This window comes from Lagenorhynchus albirostris, chromosome 15 (assembly GCF_949774975.1).
Source record: "Lagenorhynchus albirostris chromosome 15, mLagAlb1.1, whole genome shotgun sequence".
Classification (NCBI taxonomy): Eukaryota; Metazoa; Chordata; class Mammalia; order Artiodactyla; family Delphinidae; genus Lagenorhynchus; species Lagenorhynchus albirostris.
The window spans coordinates 23,808,379-23,822,277 of record NC_083109.1 but is presented as its reverse complement, the minus strand read 5'-3'; the positions used below and the strand labels follow the sequence as shown (position 1 = coordinate 23,822,277).

The 13,899-nt window shown below is 36.5% G+C and overlaps 1 protein-coding gene across 2 annotated transcripts in view; it reads right to left on the bottom strand.

Moving 5' to 3' along the window:
* LOC132505142 (ubiquinol-cytochrome-c reductase complex assembly factor 1) overlaps window positions 1-13,899 on the bottom strand; it is a 90,986-nt gene that overhangs the window by 58,001 nt on the left and 19,086 nt on the right. Inside the window, exons 3-5 of one of the 2 annotated variants that reach the window (XM_060123049.1) lie at window positions 12,417-12,500; window positions 11,389-11,496; window positions 5,816-5,888 (exon numbers count right to left, since the gene is read on the bottom strand). In XM_060123049.1, the coding sequence (XP_059979032.1) occupies window positions 5,816-5,888; window positions 11,389-11,496; window positions 12,417-12,500 (265 nt within the window). The remainder of the gene's footprint in view (window positions 1-5,815; window positions 5,889-11,388; window positions 11,497-12,416; window positions 12,501-13,899) is intronic. The other variant, XM_060123050.1, reaches the window with a different exon arrangement.

The following is a 13,899-nucleotide window of genomic DNA, read 5'->3' as shown; positions in this document are numbered from 1 at the left end:
AAGAAACCAAAAATCAGCTCAGGGCTTAGACATCCAAGCGTCTCAATTCTCAGATCTCTAAGAAATGCCTCTGGCTGGATGAGGGGTCCCCCACAGAATATGCCCTCCTTATTACACGGCAGGGAGAAAAGCTGGAGCAAGAGGATAAAGAAAAAAGAGAGGGCTTCCCTGGTGGTGCAGTGGTTAGGAACCCGCCTGCCAATGCAGGGGACATGGGTTCGAGCCCTGGTCTGGGAAGATCCCACATGCCACGGAGCAACTAAGCCCGTGCACCACAACTACTGAGCCTGCACTCTAGAGCCCGCGAGCCACAACTACTGAGCCTGCGTGCCGCAACTACTGAAGCCTGCGAGCCTAGAGCCCGTGCTCCACAACAAGAGAAGCCACCACAATGAGAAGCCCGCGCACCACAATGAAGAGTAGCCCCCGCTCGCCACAACTAGAAAAAGCCCGCGTGCAGCAATGAAAACCCAACGCAGCCAAAAATAAATAAAAGCAAATCAATTTATATCAATAAATAAGAGAATCAGTGGGAAACTTGGGCCCTTAGAGTAGAATCTGTCCTTTGGAGTAATGACTCAAGAAGGAAGTAGTATCTTCTGCCTTTCAGCAAACGAAGTATACAATGTACTAAATGATAACAAATAGGGGCCACTAAGATAGAAAACACAGAGCAGGACCCCTGTGAGGTACACTAACAACGCCAATAATAATAAAGAGCTGTAATTCATTGTGTGCTTACTATGTGTCAGAAATAATAGGTACCTTACAAGCATTAGTTCAATGACTCCTCCTAACATTCCTAAGAGGTGGGTATTGATATTATCCGCATTTGACAGGTGAGAAAACTGACTTAGAGAGATCATGACAATTGCCCAAGGTCACACAGCTATGAAATGAGACATCTGGGATCAAATTCAGATCTACTTGATTCCATACACTGTTGGCTTAATCGCTAACTGCCTCTCTAATACTAGTATCAGAAACTAACATTCACTAAGGGTCCATACTTCCTGTCAGGTCCACCGTTAGTCATGTCAATATATTATCTCACTTAATCCTCACTTTAACCCTGAAGGAAGGCATTATAAGCCTCATTCTAGAGATAAAGAAACAGGGCTCGAAAAGTCTAAGTAACTTGCAGGCAGCCACAATATTAACAAGCTAGTGGCTGGGCTGGGATTTCAGTCCAGGTCTGTCACAAACTGACACCAAAATACGCTGGTGAGCTTACTGGGAGGTGCCCAGCAGCTGTCAAGTGGACTTCCTCTTGGAGCCCAGCAGGAGGGAGGTGAAGGCTAGCCTGGCTAGCCATTCAGCTATTAAGACACATGCCATCTGAGAGTGGGCCAACCACCCTCCACCTAGAACAAGAATAGCCATGAGAAACTCTCAAGCCCGGATCTAAAGTTGGGTCTTTTTTGGATGCTAGAACAAAACATTAAAAAGAAAAGTTTTCTTGGAAGTCTGTCTTTCAATCTGGAAAATGAAATTTGGCTGCTTCTAAAGGACAATCTGTTCAGTTGCTACCTCTACATCAAAGCTTCCCAGCAGCCTCCAGAAGCCTTTCCAATTTTCTCAAAGAGGGAATCAGTTCTTCGGCTGGAAAGCATAGACAGACAGACAGGCCAGCAACTGGACTTGGGTCACAATTTTCCCTCTGGGGGTCAGCTCAGGGCTGAGGATGGGAAAAGAGCTGGCATATGATTGACTCCCTGTACCCACTGGGGTCAGAACAGAAACCCACGGGGTAAAGCCCTAAAAAACAAGACCGCTGAAAGTTTGACTGTGAGCAGCTCAACAACACAGCAAACTCTTTAGCTTCATGAAATGTCTTTAAACACTTCAAAGTTAAAACCTGCTATAGGGTCTTGCCATGATCACACTCTTGCTCCAGTACACACTCAGTGCACTATTTTCTGAGGCTAGGTACTTTCCTCCTCAACATCAAGTTGGATAAAATTAAATAATTCATTACTATTATGGGGCAGCAGTATTAACATAGTTGTTTGTTTAACGCAGACACCAGGGTCAGATATCCTGATTCAAAACCTTAACTCTAGGGCTTCCCTGGTGGCGCAGTGGTTGGGAATCCGCCTGCTGATGCAGGGGACACGGGTTCGTGCCCCGGTCTGGGAAAATCCCACATGCCGCGGAGCGGCTGGGCCCGTGAGCCATGGCCGCTGGGCCTGCGCATCCGGAGCCTGTGCTCCGCAACAGGAGAGGCCACAACAGTGAGAGGCCTGCGTACCGCAAAAACAAACAAACAAACAAAAAACCTTAACTCTACCTCTTACTTGGTATATGACTCTGGGTAAAGTTACTTTACCTCTCAGTGCCTCACTTTTCTTCTCTGTAAAAATGGGAAAACAAAAGAACCTACCTTACAGGATTCTTGTGAGGATTAAATGAGATAAGGCCTGTAGAACATTTAACAAAGTAGTTAGTATTTAATAGGTACTCAATAAATATTCACTATTGATTTTTAGTGAATTGTTTAAACACTAGGGTTTAAATTATGTTTGAAAAAACTCACTATTTAAGACTGCATCAATAAAATGATGAACCTCAATCTTTTTTTTCTTCAAGTTTTAAAAAATATATTTATCATATACTTACACAAAATTGATATATTTGATAGCTGAGTATTAGTAGCAGAAAGAAAGGTAGAACCTCAATTTTATTAACTCAAAATTTATTCACTAAGGAGTTCCTCTCCAAAGTATGAACTCTTAAGGGCTAAAAACAAAGCAGTCTGCAGACAACAGTGTGGTATTAAACACAAGCTTTACTGATTGGCTGGACGCCTCTGCCCCTAAGTGCTCTTTATAACAGAAATGATCTCCAAAAGACCAGTTAGCAAGCACTGTGTGCTCACAGAGGGTACACTCATTTATGCCACAATGACATCATCAGAACATCCTGGAAACAAGAGTTGGCTCTTAAGCTATCTCACCAGTCAGAATCCCCAATATCTAGGTCTCTGGATCAAGACGTCTGAACACTTTGGCTCTGAGATGACAGAGTATCTATAACTTTGGCATTTTGTGAGGGCCTGTCCAAGAGGCTGATAGGCATATTGTTTACTGAGTAAAGAAACTCAATCTTCATGAAATATAACTGGTCTCACTTTTGTTGGAAGAGTGAGAATGACACTGACCAGCTACCTGGGACTCTCTATCCTTTTAAAAAGCTACTGAATTCTCAGGACTCTAAAAGTCAAGCCCTAAAAGACCAAAAATCCAAGGGAGTAATAGCCACTTTAAAGATGTAATCTTAGAAAGCAATATATCTATACACATTCTCTTCTTTTACCTCAAACCTGTCTGGCCTACTCTTTAGAATCCAAGGTGCAAGGAAGTCAGTCTCATTATTTTATAGATATTCTTTATCTGCCTATAAATAGTACTTTTCACACTTGCTCCTTTTTATTCACTGGCCACAGTTTGGAACCACTTTGGTTTGATTCTGAAATTTAATCTAACCACAAATGACAAAGATGGACCACAATGGAGCATAATACAAAGGAACATGATATAGGTCTAAAAGGTAATTCTCAAAGTGAGTCTTAGAAAACCTGAAGTAAGAGTGGTGTCACTGAAAAATGTGACATCAGATAACTACTTCAAAGGGCAAGACTAGGACAAAGCTCACTGAGATGTACACACTCTAATATACATAAACATCAGCTCACAATACTAACAGAACATCTCACAGAGGTAGGTCTCATTTAGAAACTATAAAATAGGGCTTCCTTGGTGGCGCAGTGGTTAAGAATCTGCCTGCCAATGCAGGGGACACAGGTTCGAGCCCTGGTCCAGGAAGATCCCACATGCCACGGAGCAACTAAGCCCGTGCACCATAACTACTGAGCCTGCGCTCTAGAGCTCGCGTGCCACAACTACTGACCCTGCGTGCCACAACTACTGAAGCCCGCGCGCCTAGAGCCCGTGCTCCACAACAAGAGAAGCCACCACAATGAGAAGCCTGCGTGCCGCAACGAAGAGTAGCCCCCACTCGCCGCAGCTAGAAAAAGCCCGTGTGCAGCAACGAAGACCCAACGCAGCCAAAAATAATAATAAATAAAAATTTTAAAAAGTAAAAAAAAAAACTGTAAAATACAAAAAATTAGAAAACACAAAAATATTAAAATGGATTACAATTTCTATTTTGCAGTTATTTTCATTCACAGGCAATATGTTATAGTAGAAAAATTCCTGGATTTTAAGCCAGATGACACAGGATCAAGGCTTGACTAAGCAACCTTGGGCAAATCACTTAGCCTTTTTATAAGTTTCAATTGTTTATGAAAACAAAAGAAAAATGAAAATAAGAAATACAAGCCCTTTCCGGTCTCACATGTTTTGTAATTCCTAAATGAGACAAAAGTAAAAGCATACCATGTAAGTGTGAATTATTAAAATATAATAGTTAATAATTTTAATAAACTTTTATTTTTATAAGTAGTTTACAACAGATTATAAATTGAAGCATGATATATTAATTTAAATATGTAATAATAGTCTCATTATTCAAGAATCTTCAATAATGAGGATTAGCTAAACAAAGATAGCTAGTAAACATCCTTTCAAAATAATTATAAAAAGTTTATGAGTTATTTAATATTAAATAGATGTGTAGGATGAGGTTTTAAAAAGATTTGATGAAAAATACTTGTGTACATGGATTCAAGAAACCACTTGAGAAAAATCCAGCTTCTAATATTAATAGTCTCTTCATCAGGTAGAGAAAGATTATTTTCTCCTTTCACACTAATTTCTCCTAAAGTAAGAAATCGTTAGACATTAAAAAAGGAGGAAAGTTTTCTTTCCTGACTATGAGTAAATAAGAAATGGAAGGTGGATACTAAATTAGGATTACAACTCAGCACAGTATTTTAAGTTTCCAATGAAATATTGTACCAATCTGCTGAAATAGTAAAAATGACAAAACTTGCATTTAATTTAAAAAAACAAAATAGTTATTAAATAATCAAAACTTCATCTCTTTCTTCATTGTTGTTAACATAATTATATATAATTATTGGCTGTCCATGAAAAATATCAAGTATATTTAGTTAAGTGTTTGTTGCTTTGAGGATAATGACTGTTACCACAGATGTGCACAGAACACATTTCCTTCCAAAATATGTGGAACTGGAAACAGCTTAAACTTTCCCAATGACTTTATAAGTATCTGGTTTAAATGACATGTTTATAACTACAACAGTTTACATTAACAAAATGAATACTGTATTGATATAATCAACTGCTAGTGATGATGATATAAACCAGTAAAACACTTCTGGAAAGCAATTTATCAATGGGATAAAAATAAAATTATATGTGCCTTTTGACTCAACAGTCCTTCTACAGAAAGAAGAAAAATCATGAGGCATATTCCAGGGTTAACTAAAACAATTATAAACTAGAAATAAAAGAGGAATGATTGGGCAGAAGTTCATGTCAAAAATACTGAGTAAAACATCCAGAACGTAAAACAGGATGTGTTTACTCTGAGTACACTCTTATGTAAAAAGATGCATGTGTGGACAAGGGGGAATGATGATGTCAAAGTACTGGACAAATTTTTAGGTCTTTTTTCAAACTTGTTAAAATGTCTTATTTATAGGGCTCTTTTGGCCTTTGTTTATTCTATTAAAAGAGAAAAATAAGCAGCTTTTATTATACATTTTGTTCAGGAAAAACTGTTTTACTAGTAACTTAAAAAGAAACCCGATCCTACCAAGACACAATCATAAAAATGAAAAGTAGATTTATTTTCCTTTTCACAACTATCAAAAATAGTAACTTACTTCGAAAGAATTCCTCGAAGTCAGTTTTCTCCACACAGCTAGTATACATGCGCAGGGCCGCAATCTTAATCTTCTAGACAAAGAAAATAAAACCAAACTCAAGACATGACCAAGTGAATGTTCTAGTGCCATTAGATGTAGGTCACAGAATCTTATATGTTTTCAACTAGAAGGATGGGTCCAAACCTGTCTCTAGCCATTCACAGACTTCACACAATTTTACGATTTTGGCATCAAAATGTCAAAAAGGTTTTTCCAATATTTAGACGAACTCTCTCCTTTAATTCAAACCCATTTCACCATGTTTCAGCCTCTAAACCACCATTCAGAACCATCCACATTAATTCTTTATAATCTGAAACCCTTTATATTGAAAAAATTACCCATTCTCCTTACCAAAATCAAACAAACAAAACCCTCCATCCTTTGATCTTTCCTCAGAAGCCCTATTAACTATTCTGTCTTTTTTTTCCCTGAAGGGAGGGGGTCACTTTTTTTTATGTTTTCCCTAGTTTTATAGTTTGCTGATTAACAGAATACTATGTTTATAAATAAGAGTTTCTAATGAATGTAAAATATAGTAAAAGGATCAACCTTTTACTATTCCCCAAAGCACTAAGAATTCTCTTAGAATCTTGATCTGGGTGGTGGTTTTAATTTATTCACTGAGCTGTATACTTAAGATTTGTATATTTTACTGTATGTACATTATACCTTCACAAAAACCTAAAAATGAAAAATAAATTCTTGTAAGGGTTGACTGTAGGCCTGAAGACCAACTCAGTGCTAAAAGAAGAAGAATTTCTAAGGGCTTTCAAAATATTTCCTTCAGGATACAATTAAACTAGTCCATCAACAAAAGGCTCGTAGAAGCTTATTTTTCCTTAAAATGACAGAGAAAATTACTCAAATATACACAGACTAAAAAATATGTATATGCAAAGAGAATGGCATAGCAACTGAAGAAAAACCAACCTAGAATTTTAGCAGAGCTGTTTGGTTATTAAGGTTCAAAGTCACCAAGGATATACTATATCCAATACTATATAATATTCATATTTCAGTTTCTGATGGGCAGAAATACCTATAATAAATTAAAGTATTATGTCTTTGATTGCAATTAAGATTTTTTCATTTGCTAATGTTAAGTTTTCAATGATTTTAGTCTAAAGTTCATATGGGGGAAAACAGAACAGAACATACAACAAATGGAAATCAGATATACTTATATGAGCAGTAAATCAGCAATGGAAGTCCACATTTAAACAAATAGTGAGACACTAAAAAAGAAAGAGCAAATTAAACCTAAAAGCAAGCAGAAAGAATGATATATAAAGATAAGAGCAGAAATCAGTGAAATTGAAGACAGAAAAATAACACAGAAAATCAAAAGAGGCCAGAGCTGGTTCTCTGAAAATATCAATAAAATTGACAAAAATTTAGTAGAACTGATCTAGGGGGGAAAAAAAGGAAAAACAGAGAAGATACAAATTACCAACATCAGGAATCAGAGAGGAGAGGAACATCACTACATATCCTAAAGATATTAATAGGATAATAAGGGAATATTTTGAACAACTTTAGGCCAATAAATGTGACTACTCAGATGAAATGGACAAATTCATTGAAAGATACAAACTACCAAAGCTCACTAGAATAAATAAATAACATGAATAGTCCTATCTCTATTTTAAAAATTGGATTTGTGGCTAAAAACCTTTCCCCAAAGAAAACTCCAGGCTTGATGGCATCACTAGAGAATTCTATTGAATATCTAAAGAAATGATACCAAATCTACACAAACTCTTCCAGAAAAAAAGAGGAAAGAACACTTCCCAGCTCATTCTATGAGCCAACATTACCCTGGTGTCAAAACCAGTCATCAGAAGAAAACAAAACTACAAAACCATAGCCTTCATAAGCATAGATCCAAAACTCCTTAACAAAATACTAACATCAATATTTTAAAAGGAGATCATATCATGATCAACTGGGATTTATCCCAGGAATGCCAAGTTGATTCAACATTCACAAATCAATAAGTGTAATTCACCATATCAGCAGTCTAAAAAAGAAGCATGTTTAACTTTTTAACACCTGAGGTTCTGGGAAGTATGTGACATAGAACACATTTTGGGAAGCACTTGTTTGTACCATCACCAAACTAATGATATCCTAATGATATCGTTATCCTAATGCTTTGGCCTTGACAGGCCTATTCCTATCCTTGAAACAGAGAGTTTAGGACATCTATAAGCTTTTGTTCCAGTCAACAAATAATTTATTGAGCACCGAACTCAGTGCCTAAAACCGATTTGGACACTAGGAATACAGCAGTAAACAAAGCAGTTAAAAACTCTTTTCATGGAACTTAAGGCCTAGTTCAACTATCAATACATTTATAATTTTAAGTAAAATTCCTAATGGCCTGTGTTTTGATTTTTTTTTTAACTCGGCAGTTTCCTTCTGATTCTGGTTCATAATTAATCACTCTGCCTAAGGAAAAGCACACTTGCCTCCAAGGCCCAAATCGTTCCATGAGAAAGAGGTTTTTCCCCACAACATGTTCATGAAGCAAGCATTCATTACAAATAATGAAGACCTCACCAGATTGGCCAGTGTATGTATACAGTGCTCATACTGCAGCAATCAGGAGCATTTTACAGTTCCTCACTTTTCCTGCAGCGAGGCCAAACCTTTATACTTGGGTGAGCCATTTTCCTGGACAAATCTCTAAAGCAAGTCCCTTAAGACCATCACACAGGGACTGGAAATAACAACTCAGGGAAAGAACCTCTTCAAGATTCATGCATTAATATAAGTTAAAGAAGTAGGTGGACTAAATTTCCATCCAGTCAATACAAATTGTTCTGGTCCTCAGATGACTTCATTCTAACTTTGGAAGACTTCATCAGTCTACTTGACTAAAACACAAGCACCTAAGACAGGTTTAGAAAATGAAAATCAGCTCTCCCACTAACTGATGCATTTTGTACCATCCTACAAGATAAAAAAACGAATCTAGTAAAAGGCTTACACTAAAACAACTGTGTGAGAGTTGGAAGGGGCTTTGAAGTCATTTGAACTTTCTATTCTGTACTGGAATTCCTTCTACAGCATTCTTGATTCATGGTCAACTATCTGGGCCCCTGTTCAAACAAGTCCAATGACCTTGTGAGGCTACCTATCCCACTGGAGGACAACTCTTGCTAAAGTTTTGTTATATTGAACATAAATCTGCTTCATGTAACATTCAGTAAACATTATCTGCACACTGGAATACCTCAGATTAAGTCTCCATTTTTTTTACATTTGCCCCTCAAACACCTGAGAAGAACCATTATGTCTTCTCTTTTCCAGGCAAAGTATCCCTATTTCCTTCAACCACTCTGCATTCAACAGTTTCTGAAGCCTTCACAAGGCTCACTGCCCACTTCTGAATGCATTCCAGTTTGTCAGTGTCCTTCAGAACAGGAATAACTTTTTGGCTTAATGCTAATCTGAAAACCGCCTATTCAATGAAATGTGGCTCAATCTGTTAAATGTTATCCTTATCTTATCTGATATTGCTCCATAAAGATAATGAAAAAGAATGGTTATTTCAGGATAATCAAATAGGTAAGGGAAAGCCACATTTAAATTCCTAAATATGGATCTAGAAGAAAAATGGAACTACACATGAAAACATTACATAAAAAGATGGAGGAAAGCTGGCTGATACTGCTGATGCAGAGACAAGCAGACATTTTACTCCTTAATGAAAGACATGAGAAAACACAAAATTCAAAGATTCTTGCCAGTGCAACCCAATACACATGTCTGCCACAGATTTCTGAGTCAACATTTGCTGAAAAGGGCTCTCAATCTTTCAATATGGAAAATTATACCTACATCTTCCTACCCAAAATATACTAGAGTGTCATACTTTGATGTTTTGATGTTACAAATTAAAAAAATGAAGGTTACAGGAAGTAGACACTGCCACATCACAAAAGAGTTTTTAAATGCAAATATTAGGGACTTAGTTGAGGTCACAAGGGAACCAAGAAAAATCAGAGACTAACTTAAACAGTGAAGAAATTTTCCTGATGAGTTAGTAATCCTCCAAATGGTAGCCACCTTTGCCCCTGGAATCATAAAAATACGGACGAGACAAAGCATATGGAAGCAACCAAGTGGAACTCAACCATCAAGAAATGAATAAAACAGTAAATTTTTTCTCTTTTCTTTCTTTCTTTCTGCTCTCATTTCCCTTTTAATTTCTTACTTTCAAACAAAACACACATTTTAAGTTTTTCAATCCAAATGTATTATCGCAAATATTTTTTTAATAAAGGAAAAGATCCTGGTTAATAATATTACCAAATATACCAGTGATTATCATTTGTCAAGAATTATGATGTAAAAAAAGATAACTTTAATGAGCATAACTAATATTTCATTAATGATTAAGAAGACACTTCATAACCTTAGGGTCTCAAGGACATCATTATAACCTAGTTATGTGTGTGCTATCTTCTATACTTTTCAAAGCCCCTTACAAACAAAATGCTTGTGGAATCACTGTTCAATTTATGTAAAACGGAGATTACAGAGAGAAGCCTATATTTGCTACAGTGAGAATTGTTAGGAAGAGAGCCAGATATTATAAGAAGAAACTAAAAGTAAAGTTCACAATAAAATTGAAATTCTAATTTTACTCCAACTTGTTAAAATGGTGTAACTGGAATAATTTAGTCATTTTGGGCAAAGTTATAATGTCTTCTAGAAAAGTCTTCCCTACTGCTTTGTGTTGGTTTGCTTTAATATATAACTTATGACTGATTAGGCTTATCCAACATTCTAGCAACCTTGAAAAGTATTAAAAGGTACTTTTGCCATAACTGTAGAGAGAAACAGTAGTACTAGGAGATAACTGGGCTGAGAAAAACCCAATGACTTGTGTTTTATTATTTTAATTGGTTAGAGGCATTGCTATAAAAGTCCAGGGGCAGTAGCACCTGATGCAGAGAGGACATTCATTCATTTATAGCAAGTACCATAAAACAGATAACATGCTAGGCCAAGACCTGATTAGGAATGACACAGTTAGCAAACAGCCCTCATAATATGAATTACAATAAATCATAGAACTGATTAATTTTAAAAATGCTTATTAGTAAAATTTTAAAGGAAGTCATTACAATGACCTAGGGAAAATCACTTATGAATCACAGAGAGTGTTTCCTTAAAAGCAGTGCCCATCAAAACATTTGGCCCATCTAACTTCTGAGAACTCATCTATATGGCATAACATGTAGCAAAGACCTGGAAAGACCAGTGTTATTGGATTGCCTGCTACTGAGATACTTCTAAGGAATCAGGTTAAGGGAGTAGAGGGACTATTTCAGTCCCACATGCTGTATAGATCTGACCTGGAACGGGGGGCAAGGGGACAACAACATATTTTGAAGCTCTCAAAATAATATAAGCATTTCACAAAAAGCAAAGCAGAAGCTTTAAAAAATTCTTCTGTGAAGAGCAGAAAGCACAAAGCTCAAGAAGAAAAATGAAAACAACTTAAAAGACTTTACCCATTTACTGTATTTCAAAGGTCCTGTGAATCCCATGGCTTCTATTATCTTTGTGAAGGCACCAACCTTCTCCTCAACAGGCTGTGGGGAATCCTTGGTAGAAGAAAGCTATTTATTCAAAAAGAAGGAAACCAAAATTAGTTGCAAAAAAGTTTTTTTAAAAGAATGCTTTTATTTCTCACTAGGGTCTAAGGGCATTTTTTATTGCTTAGATTTTTTTTTTTTTTAACCTAGAATTTTTCATTCTCATTTTTCTGGGTACCTTATCACTCAGTACAAACACATCTGGAACCCTAACAGGTGTCCTCTAAATTCCAGAGCAGACATACCCACCTCACTGACCATATGTCTATGAACCCATGTCTAGGAAATGATAGATTTGGGGTATCAGAATAAAAGTTCTATGGAAAAGAGTACTTTAAAAAAGAAATCTTGACCCCCACCTCCCAAAGAACAATTCTGAGAAACATGTTCTATGTTTATTGACATTATGGGAAAAGGAAAGAAAAATACTGTCTGAAAGCAGTCAAAAGTCATTCAAAGTCATAATCAATCAAAGCATGCACTGAATAAATGTTTTTAAGCTCTTTTATTTTTTATTAATGACTATAGGAGATATAGTTTTGTAGTTTGCAAATAAATTCAAAGGAAAACCTATTCTAATGCTAATCCTCTCTAAATGAAGGCAGGCTATACATCCAATAAGAAATTCTCCATCAGTTAAATATTACTTTATTTTTAACATATAAAAAAATCTACGACACTTTTTCTCTAAAGTGTTTTCTAAGCAAGAGAGTACAATGGAAGAAATATAGGACACGGGATCAGACACCTCAGGTTCCAATATTCAGTTGGTCTGTCTCTTCCCATCCTTGTGACCTCGGGCAAGTCACTTTACTTCCCTGAGCCTCACCTTCTGCATTTGATAAAATTTCTTGCCTCATCCAGCTAACAATTTTGCTGAATTTCAAGTAAGAACACTTGTGTGAAAGCACGCTATAGACATAGAAAGAACTTGTAAGTCTCACCTTATTTGTGGTATGATACTTCCTACTTAGCTGAATGTCTACTACTGATCCACCACATGCTAGGGCCTGGCTCATCTGGGGCCACTGGGGGATTTAAAAAAAAAAAAAAAAAAAACAGAGGTAAGCAACACTGAGCATTCACTTAGAGGGTTAATGTGATCAGAGTTGTTTCAAAGTAAAAAATACAGAATCTTTCTAGCCTTGTTTAACTCAATTCCTAATGTTGCCTACTACACGCTCAATAAACATCTGCTGAATATCTGAATAAGTAAAAGAACGTAAAGTACCTTTCACAAAATAGGTACTCAATAAACAGTAAAAGTCTTCATCATCACCATCATTATCAACATCATTGTCGTTCAGATCAGAACTGTCTTCCTCCAATGTTCACACTGCATTTGAAAGCACTTTGGCAATATAATAGACATTAGTTAAAATTATATGCCAGGCACTATGTATTTGCCTTACATATATTACCTTATGTAATCCTCACCACAATCCTACCAGGTTGGTATTATTATAATCAAGACGAGTAAACATAGTTTTGAAAATAAATTCCTAAGGAAAAAAACAATATGCAAGAGATCCTCATTGTAGCATTGTTCACAAGCGTGAAAACTGGGGAATAAGTCCAATAAGAAAGGAGGTGGTTAATTAAATTAAGGTACAGTCACGCAATGGGAAATCAGATAATCAGATTTTTAATAGGCTTTATTTTTAAAAGCAGTTTTAGGTTCACACCAAAAATGAGCAGAAAGTACAGACTGCTCCCATATACCCCCTCCCACACAGCCACAACATCCTCCACTATCAACATCCCCTAACAGAGTGGTACATTTGTTACAATGGATGAACCTACACTGACACATTATCACCTAAAGTCCACAGTTTACATTAGAGATTATTATTTTTAGCAACATGAAAACACTTATAATATGTATAAAATTATAGGTAAACGCATGAATGCATAGGGGCAAGTCTAAAAAGGAACACACAGAAATGAAAGAGTTATTTTGCTATGCTGGTAGAATTACGGAAGAGTTTAAGAATCTAGTTTCCAAACTCTCAGTAATGTTTTATTTCCTTTACAATATAAAGGGGTGGGAAAGGAGCAGCAGGAGGGTTCAATTCTGGCTTATTCCAAGAGATGGGACACATGAAATGAAAATGATTTTTTCTTTAATCCTAATGAAGGAAAAAAATAGAATTTCTAAATGTGGAGAGTTACTATTTACTTTTCTTTCCAAACAAGGATATTAAAAGATTAGTCAGGATTCTTCTGGTCAGTCCCAAGAACACTTATGCTTTAATTCACAGGTATCAAGCAGGCTTTGTAACACAGAGACTAAACACAGAACACCTCCCATTACATCACATATATCAGTGTAATGGTCCACTAGAACACGAAGCACTTAAACAGGCTCAAAGAACACAACTAACAGCAGTTTCAACAAGCTGTGCTTTGGGGCAAGGTGTATGTCAT